The sequence below is a fragment of the Candoia aspera genome, chromosome 3 (genome assembly GCF_035149785.1).
Source record: "Candoia aspera isolate rCanAsp1 chromosome 3, rCanAsp1.hap2, whole genome shotgun sequence".
Taxonomy (NCBI): Eukaryota; Metazoa; Chordata; class Lepidosauria; order Squamata; family Boidae; genus Candoia; species Candoia aspera.
In genome coordinates this window covers 18,473,244-18,496,887 of record NC_086155.1, presented here as the reverse complement: position 1 = coordinate 18,496,887, position 23,644 = coordinate 18,473,244, and the positions used below count along the sequence as shown (strand labels likewise).

The window sequence follows — 23,644 nt, the reverse complement described above, 5'->3', positions numbered from 1 at the left end:
AGGAACCCCATTTGCTTTTCCTGTTTTTTGTGTATCAAAATCTGCAAGCTGCAGGACAGTCTGTTGTGGATACAATAGCTTTGCCTTACACAATTCCTGGGAGCTAACTTTATTCCATTAAGAATTCCCACAATTCCTGGGAGCTAACTTTATTCCTGTTTTTGCATTAAGAACCTCTGTATTGCAATCCAGAGTTTTCAATACAGCACAGTGAATAACAGCAAGCATTTTAAACTTAAGTGTGTAAGAAATAATGAAATATTTGCCACATAATCACATTATCAGGCAAAGTTGACAGGAAACAGATCTTGATGGAATTTGTTACAAAAACGATTCAGACCTTTTTGTGAATAAATCAAGTTTGTGTTGACTCCCCCCCCCCCAATAATTTACGCTTAAAATGAAACTGTCTGGCATTAAGTTTGCTGAAATACAGTAATGATGAATGTTTTTTTCCCTCCTGTACTTTGGGGGGGGGGTGTTATTTCAAATTGAAAGGTTGTCTTTTCAGCTAAATATGGCATTAATCCTGAAATTACAACCTTCTCTCAAGAAAAGCCCAGTGGAAGTCAAAAGCAGAAAGTAGTTTCATTTAAATGTCATAATACAAATTACTATGTAACTTTTAAGATAATTTACCTGTACTTAAAATATTCTTAAATGTCCTTGCTTCCATTTAGGTTTTCAAAAAGCACTTTCACTTATTATATTCCATGTACATTTAGACATAAGTCATTAAAAGCAATTTAATTCGATCTTTTAATTCTGTGGTGTCCAACTTAAATTTTTGTTTTTTGTTTCAGACGTGTACTCCGGCTGCACAGCACAATTATAACCTGCCTGAACTTTATAGAACTGAAGATTATTTTCCTATCAAATATATCGGTAGCAAGCATCAAACCCATTAGTTCTGTATTTAAGTTTATAACCTCACAATCAAATAAACATATATGGTATTCTCCTTCCCACTTCCCTATTTTGCATCTGTATTAGAGCACAATTCATCATGGGAAAAGAAAACTGCTATTTCCAATGTGTTGCATTCTATTGTCCATTGGGGGAAAGGCTGTTTATTTCCTTTGTGTTTGATTCTTGATATGTTTATGTAAATAAAAATCAGGAAACAAGATTTAAAACTGAAAAAAAATTCATCTGTGTAAAGACATGCTGTGAACAAACTGCTTTTATCACTTTGCAATAGCTAAAATCTAGGCATCTATTATAAATGCCTGGGCTGCTTCAGAGCAGAAATACCTTTTCAAATGTAACCTGCCTAGTTATAGTCTTTGTATTCAAAAGAAAAAAAAGTAAACCCCATTCAAGTGGCAGAGGTACTCAAATTGTTGTATAATGTAGTATTGAACGGTACAAATACAGTTTTGAAATGTATTTGGTACAAGGAGAAGACTCTGTACATTATTAAAATAGGTAACATATACTATGAAAACCAGTTTGGTGTACTAGTTAAGGGCAACAGTCTAGAAACCAAGAATTCTATTCCTGCCTTAGGCACAAAACCAGCCAGGTGGATTTGGTGTCTCTCAGCCCTAGGAAGAAGGCAGTGACAAGCCACTTCTGAAAAATGTTGCCAAGAAAACTGCAGGAACTTGTCCAGGCAGTCGCCAGGAGTCAACACTGACTTGAAGACAAAACAAAACACTATGAAAATTAACAGTCCTACTTATACCTCTCTTTATGATGAATGCAACTAGAGCCAACATATGCAATTGTTATGAACTATTTACTCCAACATCTTTTTGATTTTTGTTCACAGCACTTAGGATACAGCACACAACTGTGTGACAAATAGACATTCTAAGGTCATTGCAGTCTACTTAAATCTGCTAGAATTATCAGCCATCTGGGGTTCAGGCATATCAATGAATATAATTTACTGGAAACACAGTTAAATTGACTTTGTATTATACTCAAATGACTTGGAAATATTTGTGTATAAAGAGAAGGATCAAAGGTGAAAGACAACAGAGCCTGCTAGAGCTAATGTAGGTAAGTAGACATAATTAACAGCAGTTAACCATTCAGAAGAGGAAATCCTTGTTCAAATCCCAACAAATCAAGCAGAAAGCTAGCACATTAGGATCTCTTTAAAAATATTTTATTTTTTAAAGACTACCTAGAGTTGAGTTCAACTCCTGGTGACAACATGGTCACCTCACTTCCCTATAAATATTCTTAGGAGGAAAAATATTGGAGGCTATAGAAGTGAAGTCTCCTTCAAGCCAACCTTTAAGATACCTCAGAATTTCACAGACAAACTATGTTGCTTCCTAGGCAATACATAAATGATTTGCCATTATCTTCTGCCAGGATTTTCTTTCAATTTTCTAATCTGCAGCTCTGAAATTTTCTGAATCTCCTGTCCAAATACTAATCAGTTCTGCTTGCTTAGTTGTTTTGTTTTGTTTTTTAATAGGCCAAGATTGGATAAGTGTTGCTATATAGCCAGGGGTGAACAGGTATAGCCTAAAGCTAGATGGGAAGGCAGGAATTCACATTTTTTTAGTGCTTTGTAATGGGCCAGAACCACCACGACAGCTATTTGGGAAGAGTATCCATGACGTATTTTCAACATGCCAAACATACACAGCAGATTGCCAACTTCTGGTAAATTGGACTTTGTTATCTTTTGCTATCCAAGTTATAAACTCCCAGAAACTGTAAGGTACAGGTTGATATGATTTGTAATTTTTTTGCTATAAGAATTCAAATGTAAAGTTAGAGCATTAGTGAGATTTTAAGTTTTTAACAAATCTTCGTTAAATATTTTTAACTGGAAATTAATGTAAATACTATCAAGATTACCCCAGTACAAATTTACCATTTTTTTTCCTTTTCACTCTGCTGGAACATACAGTAAATACATCCTTGACTCCAGCAGACTACATCACAATGGAGTAAAACTAGACATTTAAGCAAAATCTTATGAAAAATAAAACAGTCTACATGTTTCAGGAACTAGACAAATTAGTAAAAAAAGATGGTCTCATAAAAAAATGTTCTATAATTAACTGTGCTAAAGAAGAAACCTCATTATGGCAAATATATACATTGACAATACTGTTAAAACTTTCAGCAAGGCATGCAAGGCACCCTAAACTTTGAACACTGTTAAGTTCACAACTGACCTGTTTTCAGGCAGTGGATTTGCCCCAACTGACCACCCCTCAATCCTATACACTGATTTCATGTGAGCATTCTGCAAGCAATGTGTAGAAGAAACATTTCAATCCGTGCACTAACTTGCCACAAAGAGCAAACCTTAAGGATTATCAACTTAACAAAAAATGGCAAAGACAAGAACATACTCCAGTACTTTTAAATATGATTTCAATAGGAGTGTTAAGCACATGCTTGATTTGCCATTGAAAACAACAGAATTTTAAAATATTCGGATGTATTACGCTGCAAATTTGCAGATCTGTTATACATTACTGTAGTTTTAACACATTTCTATTTATCTGTTTGCTTCCGTAGGTTATCTATAGTTCTAGTTTCCACATAGACAGCTTATGGTTGTTAATACAAAAGTACTTCTGAAGATAACTTCATTTTCTCAAGGCATAAACTCTAGCATCCAAATTTTGTTTTCTTTCAACAAAAGCCATCACAATGATTTGAGAAACAGGTATCCAGAATTTGTAATAAAGCAAATGTTTACATTAAGCACAATACAGCAATTTATTTAGATGTTTAAATGAATACAAAGGGGAAATAAAGATCACAAAATTATCCATACTACAACGTGTCATATATTAGATGGTATAAATGAATATAACACCATGAGGTGTTAACTAAAGATAAAACTAAATATCCAAAAATGCAGCACTCATTTCCGTATGCTGCTTTAACACAGTACACTTTTATACAGATCTAAAAGGTGTCAAAATTAGTAGCTGCAAACTTGTTTCTTGCATGTGATTTTTTTTAGCTTAAAAGATTTCAGAAAATGTTTCTGAAATACATAGTCATCAGTTGTAATGTCAAGGATATTCAAGAACAAGAAAATTCTATAATACAATAAGAGTCCAGATATATTTTATGTTGCTGGCCTCTTTGAGATTGTACAAGGTTATGTGCAAAAACTAAGTCTGTCAAAAGTCATACTATAGCAGTTTCAAGCTTTTTGCTAGGTAAACTAGATACAGCATTTATTACACAGCAGGGCAACACTAAAAAAAAGGGAAAGAACCAAATCTATGATGGATACACAAGAACAATAGCATAAGCATCACTTGAGTAGGTCTAAAAGACTGTACAAATATACATTTCAACTATTCAGAATGATACATGAAAAAACAATTTTCCCAGAGTCTACTATACACATTGAACTGGTAGCTCTTATGTTGGCCCTATAACTACCATGTGGAAAAGGTAATGTTTAAAAAGACATACAGTGAACATATACAGTGAAATAAATGTTGAAAATGCCGATAAAATAAACCTTTTCTTCAGTGAACTGGGAGCCACCAGCATATCAGTTTTCACATTAAGTTACTGTGCTCATCACAGCACATACTCTCAAGTGAGATTTGCCAACAGCATACTTTGAAGTAAGTACTAGAAATGGTGGCTTCACAGCCACTAGCCAGATGACCTTGCACTCAAAGGGCAGTACCAGTTACAATGAACTTTAGCATTCATTCTAAAATGAAAGTATTTCGACAGTTGTCAAGTGGAAGATACTGAGGCCACAGAGTTGAACAACTTCTACGCTTGCTGGCTACTCAGCTCTACCCCTGTTAGGCTGCTATGCATTGATTCTGTAACCCCATCAGTCACACTGTCAAACTGGTCTCCATCCTCACTGTCAATTGTGCTATTTTGCCACTCCATCTGCTGATTTGACAAGTTCTCGTCAATTTCTGTTGCATTTTTCCACTGTGACTGGTCCTTAGACCAAAACTCACCCACTTTTCCATAGGAACTATTCTTCCATTTTGAATGGTCTTCATCACTCTCAGAGATAACACATTTAGTTTCTGCACCTGGCTTACTATTAGCATCTTCACTTTGGGATGATTCATCAGTCCAAGTTTCTGGCTTCACTTCAGATGTATTATCTTCAAAGTCAGATGCCTGCTGAGAACCAGGTCCACTTTCAGAGGGTGATGCTGCATCTTTCCATTCAATAACATCATCTTCTTGGTCGCCTTCACTGTCTGAGCCATTAGCTGCCTGCTTTCTTGGTTCTACTGCAGAGCAACTCTCCTGGATTTTTGAATCTCCTCCGTTCTCTTTTTGGTCTGTTTTTTCTGGAGTGTCCAACATGGCTTCCAAAGGTGTTTCCTTAGTTATGTTTTCATCTGTGTTTTCATTTATACTATTTATAGATGTTTTATGATCAGAAACAGCTTCTACAAAAGGACTATTGCTTTCATTGAATTCCTCTTCTATATTTTCATAACTGTCTGAGGAACTTTCATTATCTTTATCTAAGTTTATTTTTTTATCAACTGTTTTACTAGCATTGACTCTGGAATTCTCTTCATCATGGTTTTCAAACAACCACTCAGCATCAAAATCCATTTCATGTTTCACCTTATTTAATTCTTTCATGTTGAATCCTAGCAAAACACCCATTTTATACTTTTCACAATCTCTAACACATTTCTTCCTTTTGTTACTGAAGTGTGAAGCGATATCGGATTTCCATAGCCAAAGACTGGCTGCTAACTTTTCAATCTCTCTTCGACTGGGGTATGGTTGCTTGTTGAAATACTTGGTGAGAAATGTTTTTCGGGCTTCGTAAGAATCATCTTCATGACCTTTGGGATCTAAAGCCAGTACTACAGGTTCTTCAGGCTTTTCCTCAAAAACTGAGGGGGAATCATCATCATCTATTTTTCTTTTCTTCAAAAGAGAAAATTCCATGTGTTCATAAGTACGTTTCACAGGTCCTGTACCTGGAGACTGATTTAGCCGAGAGGGAACACTAGATTTGTCTTGACCATTTTGTGTCTTCCCCACACCCCTACAATGGACAAGGTGCAGAGTTATAGTTGAGGCAGTCATGTTACTGGTGTACACTCCAAGGCAATGAATACATTTGTATGTGAGCTTTTTCTCTACTGGATGAACTGTTTGAATAACTTGATGTCTCTCCCTTAAGTGATGAGCCAGTGCATCAGAGATGGGTCCTTTGAGGATGGAAAAACACAAAGGGCAAAGTGTTTTTCCCACATCTTTCTTATATGGAACTGCTGCTTGGGGAGAACTTTTGACAGGTAAATCTGCCTTCTCTTGAATTTTTGGCTGTGGTTTTGGAGGAACTGGAGGATTATTTTGAGCATGATAAGCAACAGATTCAGCAGGGGCATCTCTCAAATTATAGGTAGTTACAAGTAAGTGTATATTGGTGTGACTACCCTGCTGTAATGTCAAATCAAAGGTTAAAGTGGAATCTGTTTTAGGTCCCATTTCTTCATCAATATGAACCATTCGCATATGAGCAGCCATCTTTTCAACATCATTAAAAGTTGAACGACAGTAGGGACAGGACAGGCCATGGATTAACATATGGTTAAGCAATGTGTCAGTGGGCAAGTAGCGATTACAGTATAAACATTTGCTAGTAAAATTGTGTATTTTCATTATGTAGTTAGCAACTGCAGGCACCTTTTCAGCTTTGTGTTCTTTCTCAAAATGAACACTATACACATTTTCTGGAAACAGCTCGTTACAGATAGTACAAATTTTCCATTTCTGTGTTGATGAAGTATTAACAGCAGCAGCAGCAGCAGCTGTGGCATTTGCTCCAAGAGGTTTGGGCGTGGACTGGGCTAATGCTCTGGATGCTGCCTGAGACTGAGCTAATGGTGTTGATTTCAGTGCACCTGATGGAAGTGCAGATGAGTTGGCAGACTGAAGAGAGTACCTCGCAGAGGTCTGTGGTCTTGGTTCTCCTCCAAGAGGGTACGGTCTCCCATTTCCACTGGGAGGATATTGTTTCATGGATTGAGACTGCTGGGATAGAGAAACCGGGGAGCTACCAGTTAAACTTAGCCGTCCTCCTGTGTGACTAACGTAACTAGGTGGTACAGATTTCACTCCATAGTTATTCTGCTGTAAGTGAACGCTGGACATCATATTAACTCCTGAATTCAGTGTAGGCTTTGGTATATTTAATCGATTTATCATTTGCTGTGATGGAAGAGAACGAACATTTCCAGGAGATAGGGGTCCCAATCTCTGAGGAAGTCCCATAGGCTTTTTATCCTGTGGTTTTGGAGCAATCAACATCAAAGGTTTGGACCTTGGGACTACCACATTAGTGTGCCCTATCATTGCTGTCACCTGATATCCTATACGCTCGTGGTCTTCAATGACATGCTGTACTAAAGCTTCGTATGATTTCGGCATAAAAAGGCATCTTTTGCAGTGAATCATGCTCTCTTCTCGGGAACCAGAACTCAAGGATACAGCCCCATTGAGTGATTTTTCACTTGCTTTTGCTATATAAGGTGCAGCAACATGCTGAAAATGTTCCCTGTAAATGTGCTTTCTAACTATTTCATAGAGAGGATCTCGGTAAGTGCACTTCTTACAGTAATAAACAGCTTGTTCTATACTGTCAGCCTGCTTAGGTTTAAGGCTATCATGCTTGTTTTTATCTTTAAAAGTGCTGATGCCTCCACTTGGTGTGTTGGCATTGGGAGCATGAAATATTTTAATGTGCGTTTCCAAAGTCTTTTTGTCTGCATTGAAAGTACAGTAGGGGCAATTAAGAAGAATCCTGTTTTCGAAGTCTTCACTATGAACATTCCGGAAATGACTTTTGTAAGCAGAAAAGAACTTTGAGGAAAATGGACATGCGCTGCAGCAAAACGGTTTTGTCCGATAGTCCTTTAAAAAGAAAAAGGGAAAAGAATGAGTGTCATAAAAATTGCATTTAATATACTTTAAATAGCTCCTTCTAAGCATTGTGGACCAGTGAATCGCAATTCTAAGTTAAATTCGTAGAGCTAGCATCCATTTAGCAGTCTTTCCTTAAGCTGGCGGAATCAGGCTAGGGTAATGTTTTGTTATTATACACTTCCCAGAGTCTTTTGGGATTAGAGCAGATAATAATTACTGCAAGACAAAAAAATAAATAATTCACAGTTCTGTTCATAGCACCTCATGATAAAGGTGAAACAGTCTAGTGGACACTGTTATTTAAAAAAAAAAAATGAACTCATGGTTCTAATACTTCATGAAAATATGCATCAAAACATAGAATAAATAGTATTTTTAAAAGTCTGGGTCACCACCCAGCAGCAATTATTCTTTATCATGATACATTGACTTAAGCTGTTATATTTAAGCAAAAGACTTAACGAGCTTACTGATTGTGTTCATAAACCACACAACTTTGTGATACAGGAAGATATAGTCTTCAATGGGAACTCTAAAGAATGTCTGATTACAAATTAATGAAAGTTTTCAAACCCAAACAATTACATAGCCATAAGAGGCTATATAATTACATCCACTCAGACTGATCAACGAAATAGAGTTGGACAATTCAAAAATTGAACATTAAACCATGGTTTGCAGTAACTGTGATTTAGAATGCCAAACTAGCATTTCAGTTTCCAAATTTAGCTGTCAAATCACTTGACAATTTTTGTTTTGTGTGTTCAGAGCTTCACTTGTTTAGCTATGTCCATGAAATGACAGCTTCTGGACGGGGAGCAATGGTTTTAACTATGGTTTGTTAATTAACACATTCCCAATTCTGCCACAAAGCAGATTCGAATTACTGAAAGTTGAGTTTCTAACCAGTTTATAGCAGTACAAATTTACTTCAGGCTGTAAAGCACCTATTATTCACTACAAGGAATTTTAAACCGCTGCGCTGCTGAGCTTGCCGATCGGAAGGTCGGCAGTTCGAATCCGCGCGACGGGGTGAGCTCCCGTTGCTAGTCCCAGCTCCTGCTCACCTAGCAGTTCGAAAACATGCAAATGTGAGTAGATCAATAGATACCGCTTCAGCGGGAAGGTAACGGCGTTCCGTGTCATGCCGGCCACATGACCACGGACGGGTCTACGGACAACGCCGGCTCTAACGGCTTAGAAACGGAGATGAGCACCGCCCCCTAGAGTCGGACACGACTGGACTTTACGTCAAGGGAAACCTTTACCTTTACCTTTACACACTTTAATGTACTAACCTGATTTTTTGTAAGTGAAGGGTCCCACAATCCAACATCTTCCCATGTAGTGTTTTTCAAATAGAAGTCATTGGGTTCAAACTGCTTAAAATCCTACAAAGATGGGGAAAATGGCAAAAAGCATAAATAGAAATAATGTACTACTAAGAGTTGATTGGTTATTAATCTCATACCTTATGTTCACAAGCCAAAAACAAAATAGCACTCAGGGAATACATCCAAGAGAATACATACAACTAATTTTATTAAATTAATGCAAGATTCAACCATCAATGAAAGAAACATACTTAACAATCCTTCTGAAATGAATCTGGACTTACTTCAGTTGGTTTACTGCCCACTTTTTTTCCCCCTACAGTCCCAGTATACAGTCTTTTACTTGCAAAAACACTGATTATTTTCTGGACTGCAAGATCTACTATTTTGTTATGATGTTAATAACTGAGAATTGTTTTCATACCAGAAGAGAAAAAGGGAAAACACATTTCTAAAAAAACTAAGCTAAGTAGGAATCTTACAGAAAATGCTGTAGTACTGCATTCATAAATGTAAGAGGAGAAATGAGCAGAAAATGTGCTTGTGCTCCTCTTTTGCAGCATGCGTGGCAGAATAAAGCTTCAGTCTTGAACAAAGGCATAAGTACCTCCAATGGTTGATTTTCCACTTTGCAGCTAAAAAATCCCTGTGTCTTGTCTGCATAAAACTATATACATATTAAGTGAAAAAAATCACAGATGAATGTTTCACTCAGAGATGAATTAAGTTCATTTTCTGCCCGATATACAATCATTAGACCCCACTATCTTTTACATGCTCAGTTTTTGAAAGATTTAGCATCTGAAGCATTTGCTCTAACACCAATCATACCGCAATCCTGAATATTGGATGAAGACGTAATATCCATATTTATATTTTAGTTATTTTATTTACTTAAATCCACATTGCTAGTTTTATGGAAAATAATATTCTATTCAGTCATGTAATTATAATTTTCAACTCAACAGTGTAAATGTAAGGCAAGTATGATTCACATACTTTTGAAAAAGAGACCTCTGCAGAGCCATACTCCAGTTGGCAACAAACAGATTTTCAATGCAAGCAGAGAAGCTGTTTAAGATGCTGTTTGACAAGAATACTGTACATTGCTCTCCTATTATAGTGGATGCTAATTATCCAAAATATTTATGGCATTTACCAAAGATAGGCTGAATTAAGAACATAACATCAAGTACTTATATTAAAACTTAGGGGGTCTGTTCACATGTTTACCCAAAAAAGTTCCCATGACAGTGTATGTGTATTGAAATGAGCTACTGCTGCTTGGTGAGAACGCCAAACTTAGATTTCCTCGCAATACTGGAGTTAGAGAAGTTGGACAGGCACAAACAAACATGCAGTGACTCCCACAGCCTTCCAGCTTCTAGATAAGGAGGAGAGCACTAAGTGGTCTGCATAAAACCAGACAGCAAGTCGCAAGCCAGAAATCATCTCTGAAGCTGTATCCAGGCAACAGTGATCAAGTGAGCCCACCAGTGCCAGTTACATAAGTAGCTTCAAATCTCTTTCCATCAGAAAAAGAACCAGAGAATTGCTCCCCATGCTCCTGTTCAATCATGGCATCAAGGAAGATCCCTGACTGCCACTCAGAACGTTACAGTTTTTAGTTAGCAATTAAGGTCAACTAAAAATGGTAAATCCTAGCTCAGTGAAATGATGGTGGTGATGGCTACAATCATTTAGATTCTAACAATAACCTCTCTTTGTTCTAAAAAAACCCCTACTTTTCAACTGAATGGATTACCAACATTAGAAAGAACTCCTCAGTTTAATTAATGCTCAATGGAAAAATCATACTTACTTCTATATGTTCTTTACAGTATTCCAAACCAATGTCACTTAGTATCTTTTTCACAGTTTTCCGGGCTTTTCTTAAACTGCCAAGATTGTTGACAGGAAGCTGGAACATAGTTTCTACTAGGAGGAAAATGAGAAACTAACTTAATGAAAATGTTTTATTTAAAGTAGTTTAAACCCAAGTAACAAGACACATCTGATATCACTGCAATATTTATTTTTTTCATTATATACAGTATGTTGCATTCTTCTGTTTTCTAGGTAGTTTTACAAATCAAGAGAAAATAGATGGTTCATTGTGTTTTGTTTTGTAAAGATGAACCTGGAAGATGATTTCCTTTAAATAAAAAACATAACTACAAGAACAGAGATCATGACGCCTAGACTTCATCTGATTTATTTTTGTAATGAGAATATTTTTTCACAAAAATTTTCTCAAATCATAAGCCAAACTCATAATGAAAGTGGAATTTTTTTATCTTTACTCGAAGTTATATTATTTATTATTGTAATTTTATACTGTATATTTTATGATTGTTGTTTTAATTGATTATTGTAAACCGCCCAGAGTCCCCCGATAGGAGGAGATGGGTGGGGATGGATGGATGAATGGATGGATAAATAAATTTTACAGTTCTAATAAAACAGTATTTGCAATGAATATCAATTATCATTAAATACTAATTTAAATTTAAAAATTGAGAATTCTACTTGCCAATCAACCTCCCAATGTTTCTTTCTCCCCTGCAAAAGCAGCATGCTACCTTGACCTGGTCTAAGAGACTTACTGGTAGAAATAAAACTCAAAGGTGCTTTCCAGCATGTAACACCCCTTGGTTTCTTCAGAGGGAAATGTCAGTGAGAAAGTCCACTGGACGTCTATCTTGAGAACACCCCCAAAATCATTAAAGAGCAGTACCCATCTTCTCTAGAAGATATACATAAGAATTTCCAACCAAGCAGGTACGAGTGAAACTTTCAAAATTGAAACCAACTGCAAATTCTTCTGATCCTACCTTGTTTACATAGTCCACCTCCATAATAATAAAGCAACTCTACCTTTCCAAATCCTTTGAGAGTCTTATCAACCTTTAAATCTGGCCTTGATGCCATAGCCACATTGGTAGTCACAGACAGATTACACCTAAATGTGATAAATATTTCACAGGCACCTAGGATTATATATTTCAAGAGTGATTTTTTTAGAAACACTGTGGTGTAGTGGTTAAGTTGGACTGGCATTAGGAAGACCCATGCTCTAGCCCACTGTCAGCCATGGAAGCTCACTGAGGGACTTTGAACCAGTCTCTCTCTCAACATAACCTACCTTAGAGAGGGGGGTTATTGTGATGAAAAATGGGGAGTGTTACATATTGCTACTTTGAACTCCTGTATGAAAGGTGGGATATAAATCTAACAAATAAATAAAAATATACAGCACCCATGTTAAAGTGTATTTTTTAAAAATGCACACAACTATAAGGACATGTAGAAGTAGAATTCTGACCCATTTCAGAAATGGATTAGTAGGCATTGTGGACATCTAGTGTTAGAGACCATAGCTTACCACTGTTATGACTTTAGCTAGAATATCATTGATTACAGATGTGCCAAGGATTCTTCATTTTAACTTTATAATGAAGCATTTGTGCTTTTAATTCGTATCTGCACTTTAAATATCAGGCTAAAAAATCTGTAACCTCAGAAGTAGCAACTGCACTACTCTTTTAGTGTATTACCTGATTTTACCATTTGAGAATGTAATTTTTAGTAAGTGGTCTTATTTCCATATCATTCTCCATATAGTCAAGAACATGATGGTTTCTGAATATAATAAATATAAAAATACAGATGAAGCAGATTTTGATTGCAAAGGAAGGTTAAACCATATAGGCAATCTTTTTATTTAATGCTTATGGCTAGAGATCAAAGATTTTGAGACATACAAATAAGAGACATCTATTACAAGTTGAAAACAGTAAGCCCTCTCCCACTGCATCAACAGAATTCGTTTGATTCAAACCAGAAAGGTTTTTAATGAAAAATAACTTGTCTCAAACCAGAATAATTTACTGAATAGAAACAATATATGAATCTTTGCCTTAACATCTCCCTTTTCCAACCAATTTAACAAATTGAACTATTATTCAGAAATCACACCATATTTATTTCTTAATCTCTGTTAATACCGAATGGCCCTACCTTAATATTGAATGGCCCTACCCTAGTGTCCAACGATTTTTTAATATGGGAAAAATTAATTCACAGTGAAAATCTGACACATAATGTAGCATTGTGAGAAAAAACTATCAACGCACATTAAATATTTTTCACTATGTGTAAAACAAAATAAATGCAAAGAACACCTGAAGTACAACATCATTCATACTGCCATGAAGTCAAACTTTCAAAGCTAAATTACACACCTGAACTGACTGTGAAACAGGCAGCTGCAGTAAGTATAGAAACCCTTATTTAATTTGTAATAAAAAACAGGCAGAACATGGATTCAAATGATATGCAAAGGACAGATTTTTCAAAGTATGTACAGCCAACAGATTGGGGTAGTCTATAAATCTACTAAACAAACAATGCAAGAACTTTCATGTATAACAAGTACTAAGGCATCTCCATTAAAAGCATAATCACTGCCAAGGTGAGTTGCACTGTGTTTGCAAATAAAGCAAATGTAATTTTACGCTGCATCAAGAGAAGTCCGGTTTATCAATCACAGGAAGTAATTGCTCCACTTGTATTGGTTAGACCCCCATCTTGACTACTGTAACCACTAAACTTCAAGGAGGGTTGTGACAAAATTGGAATTGATTTAGAGAAAAATAACATGGATGATCAAGTCCTATGGGGAGAAACTGAAAGACGTTAAGGAGAACACTCTTCAAAACATCTGAAAGGATCTCAAGCAGAAGGCAACAAAGACCTGTTCTCTATAACCACAGAGGGTGATACAGGATAGGAAAATAAAAAGGGAAGGCATGGAATAAAGTATTTAAGCTACATGAAAGCAATGGAATGTTTGAAAAGACTTCAACAGTAAGAGAAGTAGTGTTAAATGGTGGAACAAATTACCTAGAGAGTTGGTGAATTCCCCTTTGCTGAATTTTATTTAAAATACTGAACTAAGGAAGGGTTTAGACATGATGGCCCAAATCTTATGATTCTAAAATCATGTCTGGACATAACAGAAATAGATATTCAAAACAAAAATACTGCATTAAGGAAGGAAGCCTAGAAACCAAAATGGTTATGAAACACAACATCCATGTATATAAAGAAGAATTTTAAAAACTGGGCGTCCGCATACTCAACTTGTGGGTGGGGGGGGGTGATTTTGAGCAAGCAGATTTTATAGTTAAACTTTTCTTCTTACTGAAAGTAGCAAATCCCCAGTTTTGGACTGGAAGGAAGGGACTTGAGATTCTGGATTTACAAAATGGGGGTGGGGAGAGAGGAGAGGGGTAGCCTTTAATGTCATGATGATCATTTGAAATTTCCAAGCACTGCCACCAGATGTTTACATAATCAAGTGCCATCCACACAAATACTCAGGCAACTTCTAAATCAGAAGATCTCCATGGAGTACAAGTGCCTCCCTTACCCTGATCAGTCCTAACATATAATTCTACTATAAAGAATATTTCTTACGTAACAAAGCATCCTAGTCTTCTTGATGTATATAATGCATTATTTGTTAGTGGCACCAACAGAATGAGTTGAAATTAAGACCTGTATGATTAGTGATCCAGATGTTAGAAATACAGCAGTCATTATGCTTCACAATTAAAGTTTACCTGTGAGAAACATACCTGCTTTCACAAATGAGAATAGTCTAATATAATATATACATCTGAAGTGCAATTATGAGAAGCGTCAGAAGCACAAAATTAAAACTCCCTGTAGCATGTCCATGTCCTCATCAGATCACTTATTATTCCCATCCACAACTTAATATTTTTCTTTTGTTGTTGAAATGATTACTACCATATAAAGTCTACAATATAAATGGCAGCTTTTATATATAGTTATTTAAATATGTTTATAAATAAATAATCGTAAATAAAATAAATGCCTGGAAAAGTTATTAGAACGATTCTTCTCTAAAAATAGTAATGTTTTTCTGGTTAAAATCCTAATCACTTTAATATATGCCTTGAAAAGGTGAAGAAATTACACTATTATTAGTCTCTAACTCTTATTAACTCCAATATTTTAATTAATACATTTCAATATAACTTTACAGTTTAAAAATATCCTCAGTGGTTTATAGTAATACAGAACCTCAGTAAGTATCAACCATCAACATTCATCTGGTTATCAGGCCTGTGATTACACTCAGCACAAATAAATGAAGTATTTAGCAACAATGGACTTAGCAACAATGAGGTTTATCCTAAATGATGCAAAAACACAAATGATTTCGTTACATATATCATGAAAAGCCTGAAGAAGATTTTAAGGCTGCAATACCACATTCACTACAAATATTTAGGTAATATTTTGACACTAAAATGTAAAGTTTAAGAAGCAAAAAGCTCTGTTGTAACTGTCAAAAATTTTGACAGCTAAATTGTTACAATGTTTATTACACACACACACACACAGAGAGAGAGAGAGAGAGAGAGAGAGAGAGAGGGAGAGACAGACAGACAGACAGACAGACATTTTCAATGAAGCTAAAGGTATGCAGAGATCACCCAATCTGATTTGGAGACCCAGTTCAGGGCTCCAGAAATAACCCAATCTGGTACAGATCACTCTGAAAATATTTCAATGGCCAAATGAACGTAAATCTGCAGTTACTGTGAACCCCAATTATTATACATTTCAGATAAGTAAATTGTGGATTTCTGCCAGGTTTTGTTGACTTTCCCTTTTTCATTAGCCAGATTCTGACCTATTTTCTAGGAAGCTTTCTTTCATTAGAGAATTTTAATGTTTCTGAAATCATTTTGCAGCTGTATGTTTCTCTCATTCTTTAATGATATATATCTAGGGCTCTACACTGCATGCACTATTTTCCTGATAAATGAAGTGAAGATTGCCCTTTTCATTCTTCTCATCCCTTTCATACGATATCCTTCTAGAATCCTTCTCCACATCATCTCTTTTGACAAGCGTGCATTGGCTTCTCCCAAACCACAGTACATAAACATTTGCCATATTGAAAGCTCACATTTGTGTTTCAAATACAGGTAGTCCTCACTCACCGAACACTCATTCAGCAACCGGATGGTACTGGAAAAAAAAAAAAAAACTTTACAGCCCGTCCCCATCACAGCCAGTACATGTTGTCCTGTGCCTGACCTGTGTTTTTTTTCCTCTTCCACCCCTGCAGAGCAGAAAGACGAAGAGAAAGGGATTGCAGGAAAGTAAGCTATTTGCTCCCCTACACATCAAAAGCAATGTGACTACGCTGGCAGCCCAGGGCCAGTGCAATTGCATAGCTTTCAATGTGTAGAAGATCCAATAGCTTACTCTCTTAAAATCTCTTCCCCTCCAATCTCTCTGCTCTGCGGGAGGGGGGAGGGAAAACGCAAGTAATTTCTGTAGGCAATCTCTCCTTCGCCTGACCCTTTCCCACTGCCAGTGTGATTGTATTGCTCTCGATGTGTAGGAGCAAAAAGCTTACTTTCTTGAAATCCAATCTCTCTGCTCTGCGGGGAGGGGGGGAGGATCTGGCAAAGAGGGGTTTGGCTAAATTTCATGCACCGCATCCTCAACAAAAATAGTGAAACTAAAAAGCCTCAAATGATTATGGGAAAAAGCCACAGATGAGAAAATGGAGAGAGGTGTTATAGTTTACCCCTGTAATGTAGGCCACTTTTTTCCCTTAAAAAAGGCAGCAAAGGGGCATCATTTTCTTTTTCACATCTGTAAGAAATATTTTGATGGCTCGGTGACCAAGTAATGCTGGAAGTGGAGAGAGGGAAATGACTGGTACCATGAGTAGAATCAATAACTAATTATACTCTAAGGATGTTTATTTGATAATGTACAAAATGTACCAGGTTTCAGTTCATGGATCACAGACTCAATGATATTCACAATTCTCTTTTGGAAATTGAGTATCATAATCTGTCATCCAGGATCAGTGATCTCTACCTTATCAAGTATCTATCTCAGTAAGAACCATCATTCAGACCCAGATACATAAACAACCAGACACAGACCCCCTGCAGCGTCTGAAGGCAAAGAGCTCCTGGAGCCTTTCTATTCCTGCAACTTCCCCTTCTCTAGTTTCTTAATCTTATGACTTCTGGTAGGAAGAAGCACTAATGCCTGCAGTAATGAATCAGAATGAACACTGGCCTGCCATCAAAAGGACTGTGCATGACAACGTGGGATGACATTTAGCAAAAAAGGATGATCCCCACAGACACTGGAAACACCTAGAAATAAGGTCCATTTTACCCAAGGAAAAACTGAGCAGAGATATACTGAAAAGAACTCTCTTCACTAGAGATTAAAAAAAAAAAAAAAAGTTTAAACAACAGCCAATGTGAGAGGAAAAAAATCAGTGCCATTACCTACTAATGCTTGGGAAACATCACATAATGGTTGTATTTTATTTTATTTTATTTCTAACTCATGTTGAATAGCTATTAAGTATGAAAGTAAAAATTTACTGTGAAATTTTTACTCAAAAAGTTGATCATTTGAGTGAGTTTGGAATATCCTTATCAACAGCTTATTGGCACCAGATTAAGATAAAGAATTTGATGGTAGATTTTCAACAGATAGAGTAAAAAGAAGATATAGAAACATACATAAAATAAATGGTCCAGGTGAACAGATGGAAAATGATGGAAAGGCAGAACAAGCAGATGTAGAATAGGGATGAGCCCTATTCTGTGGCTGCGAGTATTACATTTTGCAAATGCTAACGTAGAACAAATGAAATAATTGTGGCAACAGTGTGTAAACAAGGCAACACAGTGACTATGCAGGTCTAAGAACATACCTGTTTTGTACATTCCTGTCACTTTATTTATTTATGCTCTTTAGCACAAGGTAGTATAACTGGCTCATATCCAGGTACCACATACAGAAAAACTACAGAAAGTTAAGTTGACGTATTGTTCTTGAGGCACCAAAACGTTGTATCAAGACAAGCTAGTTGTAAAGTTTCCTAGACCCCAAAATATTCAACAAGTGGACAAATACTTTCTCTCAAAACTCTGCCTCACAGCTCTCTGTAGCACGTAGAAAACAGAGCACCAATAACATGATTAAGAAGCAGTTTTGATTCATTAAAACAAAATTGTATTTAATACCTCTTTCAGGAAAAGAAGTGGCAATTTTTCTTTAGCCCATCTGCAATCCCTATGCTCAGTGACAGAGCATGTGTTTAAAGTTCTACTTTGACCCTAGACAACATCCCTAATTATAGAATCTCTGGTAATAGTGACTGGGACAACAATGTGTGTTTTAGGTTGACTTGTTTTATTTTGTTTTTTATTTATGTGCTTTTTTTTTGTCATTTTTAACTTGTGAGTCACCCATAGTCACGTATGTGAGATGGGCGGCTAGATATATATATATTGAATTAAACAAATAAATAAAATGTGATCATGTGCAAAAACAAACTGTTCCTTCAAACGGCAGAAAAAAGTGTCCGAATTCAAAGACAAAATGTAGGCTATTTGAAACTTCCATATTTAGTATCGATAATTCTAGTTTGAGTGAAGTAAGGTCTCTTTAGCCACTGCTTCAGTTTCTTAGATTTTATGGGATGCTTTATGAAGCATACCAACGGCACAAGAGTTTTAAAACAGTCAACACATAAGGAGGGAACAATATATATCACATAATCCAAAAGGCCACTACTTGTCATGAGTAAGGATGGCGAGCAGGGGGCTCTCACCCAGACTGTCAAGCGCATGCGTAGCACTGAGGAACTGTTCAGCCATTCAAAGAGACACAGATCGGGACCGCCTTAACCATTGGGGTTTATATGGCTGGGTTTTCCCACGCTTTCTCAGTTTGTTAGGATTCTTGTTAAGTACTACTAATAAATATTACAGACCAAGTCCTCGCCTCAGTGTGTTTCCTGGTAATCAGGACATCAATCCTAACAAACTCATACTCCCATCGAAAGAGGGAGGAACAAGCAATTAAACAGATACGTTTAGAAATGTCTTCAGAAAACCAAGAAATGCGGCTCGCCATCCAGCAATTAGCAGCAGCCACCTGGCTCGGAGGCGTTATCGGATTGGGAGGGCAGCACCGCTTCGTCCGTGGAGGAGTTGTCCTTTGAAGAATTACCTTCTTTGCCAAGTTCTCATGGGACTTTACAAGCAGACAACATATCTTATCAAGACTCTGGAGGGGAGGGGGCTGAAATGGAATATCAATCTGGAGGGGAGGGTGATGTCATGAGTAAGGATGGCGAGCAGGGGGCTCTCACCCAGACTGTCAAGCGCATGCGTAGCACTGAGGAACTGTTCAGCCATTCAAAGAGACACAGATCGGGACCGCCTTAACCGTTGGGGTTTATATGGCTGGGTTTTCCCACGCTTTCTCAGTTTGTTAGGATTCTTGTTAAGTACTACTAATAAATATTAGAGACCAAGTCCTCGCCTCAGTGTGTTTCCTGGTAATCAGGACACTATTAGTGCTCAAGAAGGCATATTTTGGCCAAGATACAGTTTCCAAATTGACGTTATATGCAGTGTAATGTACTTATTTGACTATTTATGTCTCACTTTCTTACTCAGTGATTACTTAAGGCAGGGTTACAAACAAATTAAACTGCTACTGAAATTGTTATTAAAATCAATTAACAATTAAGGGCCTAACAACAGAGATGTATCTTTTCTAAGAGTTTGCAGACTGTTGAGAATATAGAGACCAGGTATCATTAACAATGCAGTGTGTTCTATAGACATGAGAAAACACAGAAGAAGGTCTTCTCCCATGTGCCAGGCAGACAGGAACAAGAGAAGCTTTAAAAGGATCTCCTGCAGATCTTAATGGCCTATCAGGTTTGCAATGGGATAAGAGAACTCAGGACTTGAACTGTTTAGGACCTTTGTGGTTTGTAAGCAAGATCCCTGTGTCTTATACCAGTTAGCTGTCTAGGTGTCACATTTAGCACTACATGCAACTTCCACATGCTTTTCAAGCATAAAGTATGTTGCGATAATCAATATGGCAATCAAGCCATGGATAACTATAGTAAAATCTGACCAGCTTAGGAAGAGTTGTAGCTGGTACACTGGCCATAATTATATGGCAGTGTTGCTTGCCATAGCAGGTTACCGCAAATCCTTCACAGCAAAGAATCAAAAAGCAGTCCCAGACTGTTTTGGGGGAGGACAACCCAACCCAAAAGAGGATGAACTTCCATCTATGGGTTCTAGTTTCCTTATTTCACAACAGCATCTCTATTCTATCTGGATTTAATTTTAGACTGTTCTGCCACATACAGCCTATTATTGAAATTAGGCAATGTTCAAGAGCAGTAATCTCTTCCTCAGAATTCAGTGGTTAAGAAGCAATATTCTACTCAGAATCTCCAACTCCCAGCAGTTTCATGTAGGTCCTGAGCAGCATGAAAGAATCCTGTGGAGTATCACGGAATAATAGAGACCCGTAAAACTATGGCAAAGTTCAATTCCACCAAAAAAACAAACCAACCCCCCCCCAAAGGTTTATTTATTATTTCAATTTCTATGGCCACCCACTCACTCATTCACAACTTGTACTCATTTTCATGGTTGGTGGTACAGAAAATTGTTGAAAGGCTCAGGAGAAATACTATGGCCACTCTTTCCAGTTTTCCACATAAAGGTCATCTACTAAGATAACCAAAACAGTTTCAGTGACATATGTAATCTTGGTTAAACTCATGTTTGAAATACATCCAGATAATCAGCATCATTTAAATGTATTTGGAAGCTACCTTCTCTGGGTTTTTTTTTCTTTCAGAAATTGAATATTTGATATTGGCGAAAAATTGTAGAGATTTCCTGGGTCAAAGGAAGGCTTGTTCAACAGAAGTCCTGTTAGTACTTCCAGCAATGCATTTCCCTCCACCAAAGAGGCATACATTCTCTCTCTTCAGTGGGGCTTTAATAAGTCAGGAAAGGCAAGGGCCAAGAAAGCAAGGAGTAGCCCTCTACTCTCTAGCCATATCCTCAAGATCTAAAAGCCAGAAAGTATCCAAAGTAACAAGAAAACCATGATCTGTCTTAACAAAAGAGTTAAAATGTGGATGGCTCTGATAAACTTTGCCCATAAAGAATAATGGAGTTCTATCCTGCTCTGGTGGACGCGGTGGAGATAAAAAAGCATTCTTTGCTGTTTAGGAGTTCAAATGAGCATCATCTCTTCTTTGCTAGTTATTAGTTCAGTGTTCACTCTCCAGCTGGTTTTCATCCCCCACTCTCCATCTCTTAAATAATTAACAAGCAGTCCAGATTTCTTTCCTCAACCCCTTCCTCTCTTGGTATCCACAAAAACACAGAAAAAAAAAGTGGCATGCTCTTGGCCAAAAGCCTCTGAACTCTCTGCTTCAGGGCAGTATTCTCTTTAAGTCCTGGGCTCAGGCAGTTAGTGTACATCTGGATAGACAGCCTTTGAAGCCACACAAATGCTTGATCCTGCAAGGAAGCTGTTTTCCACAGGTATGGAGCAGCCAGCCAGAAGGCATAGCATTCTTTCCCTCTCTTGCCATTTATCTGAGCCAAGTAACAGTAGTCATCTTCTTTCTCAGCCTCCAATAATTCACAGTCAGCACTCCCTCTTAAGCTATGTGAGACAGAAGCACCAGAAGGCACACACAATATGACTTTAGCATGTCTTGTTAGCAGAAAATGGCTCAGAAGAAAAGGCAACAATAAAAAAAAAGCAATTGGTTTTAGACTGGGGAGGCTGAGTAGAAAGAAGATGGTGTCTGAATGTGCACAGTGCTGTAATGTAGATTGTGTGTGTGTGTCATGTGAAAGAGATATAAAATCTGAATGGACACTAACAAGGTGCTGCTAACACAAAACAGATTTCAGAGTCCTCCTTCAGTAGCATACTGTTATCTAGTTTATATTATCAAATGGAAATCAGTACTGCACTTGCTATGTTGTTTTTTCCTTGTAGCAGTTTTAATTGTAACTAGACAACCCGTGACCCATCAGGTCATAGTTTCAGAGATATTTCCTTACCTAAACAGAGAAACAGAATGACCACGGGTGGGCAAAAAAGAAGTGGAAGCAGGAGCAACTTCTGATTTCCTGCTGGCTTCTCCACTGACTTTCCTTGTGGGAAGCTGGCAGGGAGCATCAGAAATCTTCCTTCCTTCCCTCCCTCGCACACCCTCTCCAACCCACGCCACACCCTCACACAACCTAGTGGGGGAGGGAGGGGGTGCATGAGGGTGCAGCATGGGTCAGGGACATTGAGCAAGGGTGCACAAGAGGTGCAATAAGGGTTGGGGACAGTGCGTGAGGGGATGCGCAAGAGGTGCAGTGAGGGGTGCGACGTGGATCTGAGAGGGTGTGTGAAGCTGTCAGGGAGTGAGTGTTGTGGGAAGCTGATGGGAAGCTGACAGGGAGCATTGGCAATCACAGTCAAGTTTAAGACTTCCTGCTGGCTTCCCCACTGACTTGTGGGAAGCTGTCAGGGAGTGCTGGAAATGAGGATCACGTGATTGTGGTGCTGAAGCAGCCACAACCTAAATTTCATTCCCACAGGAGAAATGGGTCCCGGCATTCTGAAGTTAGCCCATTCGAGGTACCTTGGTTCAAATATTTATGCCCTGTGATGCAATGTTTTGCCCAACTGAAGGTTACAAACAGACAAGAGTTTTAGTAGTATATAGATTCAATTTGTACATCACTTTGAGGATGTACAGTATTCCTAAACACTAGGAACCGAGCCTATTGCAGGGAGGGTCATTTCCTGAGTAAACATGTCCAAGGATGCAAAGTACATAGACATATAAAATATTTTCTGCCTATTACAGAAGGTGTTTTGTTTATATATTTTCTGCTCTGGAGTCTTGAGACCTTCCACAATCAAACTGGGGCTGGGGGGGGGGAGTCCTATAACACAAATAGAAGTCCTGCAGTAACACTGAAAATTCCAAAGAAGACATTTTTTAAATGTGTTTTTTTTAAATCAAAACACTTGAGGACAACCTGTGTACATAGTAATGATTTGGGAACCTTACAAAGATTAAAATTATTGCCAACTTAAATACAAGTTGAAATAGAAACAGTCACAATGAGTGTATCATAGTCAAAAGTAAAGCAATTGTTCAATTGAACTGACCCTATCTGTATATTAAATCTGGGTAAGAATCCTTGACTCTCCAGATTGATGAACTGCAATTTCTATCAGCCGAGACTGGGGACAAACCAGCCAGAACTAATACCTGTGGAAATTAAGATCATTGGGAAAGTCAAAGGTTCCCTATCTGTCTTAAATGTAATTGCATTTTGCTAGCTATCAGTTCACAATGAGCCTTACAAGCTGAACAACATCCTCTATGAAGCACTACAAGCTAGCCATATTACTGCTGGCAATAATGAGCACATTACTGTTAGAGAATTATTAATAATGTAAAGAGAAAAAAGATTTAAATATGTAAAGTTTCACAGATT

General features: G+C 37.4%; 2 protein-coding genes across 8 annotated transcripts in view; one reads left to right on the top strand and one right to left on the bottom strand.

Annotated features, from left to right (window-relative positions):
- Positions 1–1,095, top strand: part of BCAS4 (breast carcinoma amplified sequence 4) — a 45,766-nt gene extending 44,671 nt beyond the window's left edge. Inside the window, exon 5 of the mRNA XM_063297053.1 lies at positions 804–1,095. Coding sequence (XP_063153123.1) covers positions 804–908 — 105 coding nt within the window. The 3' untranslated portion in view covers positions 909–1,095. The remainder of the gene's footprint in view (positions 1–803) is intronic.
- A 2,579-nt stretch (positions 1,096–3,674) lies between these two features.
- Positions 3,675–23,644, bottom strand: part of ADNP (activity dependent neuroprotector homeobox) — a 50,018-nt gene continuing 30,048 nt past the window's right edge. For 3 of the 7 annotated variants that reach the window (XM_063297046.1, XM_063297048.1, XM_063297051.1), the window contains 3 exons: positions 11,032–11,147; positions 9,174–9,266; positions 3,675–7,863 (listed from right to left, as the gene is read on the bottom strand). In XM_063297046.1, coding sequence (XP_063153116.1) covers positions 4,729–7,863; positions 9,174–9,266; positions 11,032–11,147 — 3,344 coding nt within the window. In that variant the 3' untranslated portion in view covers positions 3,675–4,728. Of the gene's footprint in view, positions 7,864–9,173; positions 9,267–11,031; positions 11,148–17,211; positions 17,325–23,644 lie in introns of all 7 variants that reach the window. The other 4 variants (XM_063297050.1, XM_063297052.1, XM_063297047.1 and 1 more) reach the window with 2 other exon arrangements.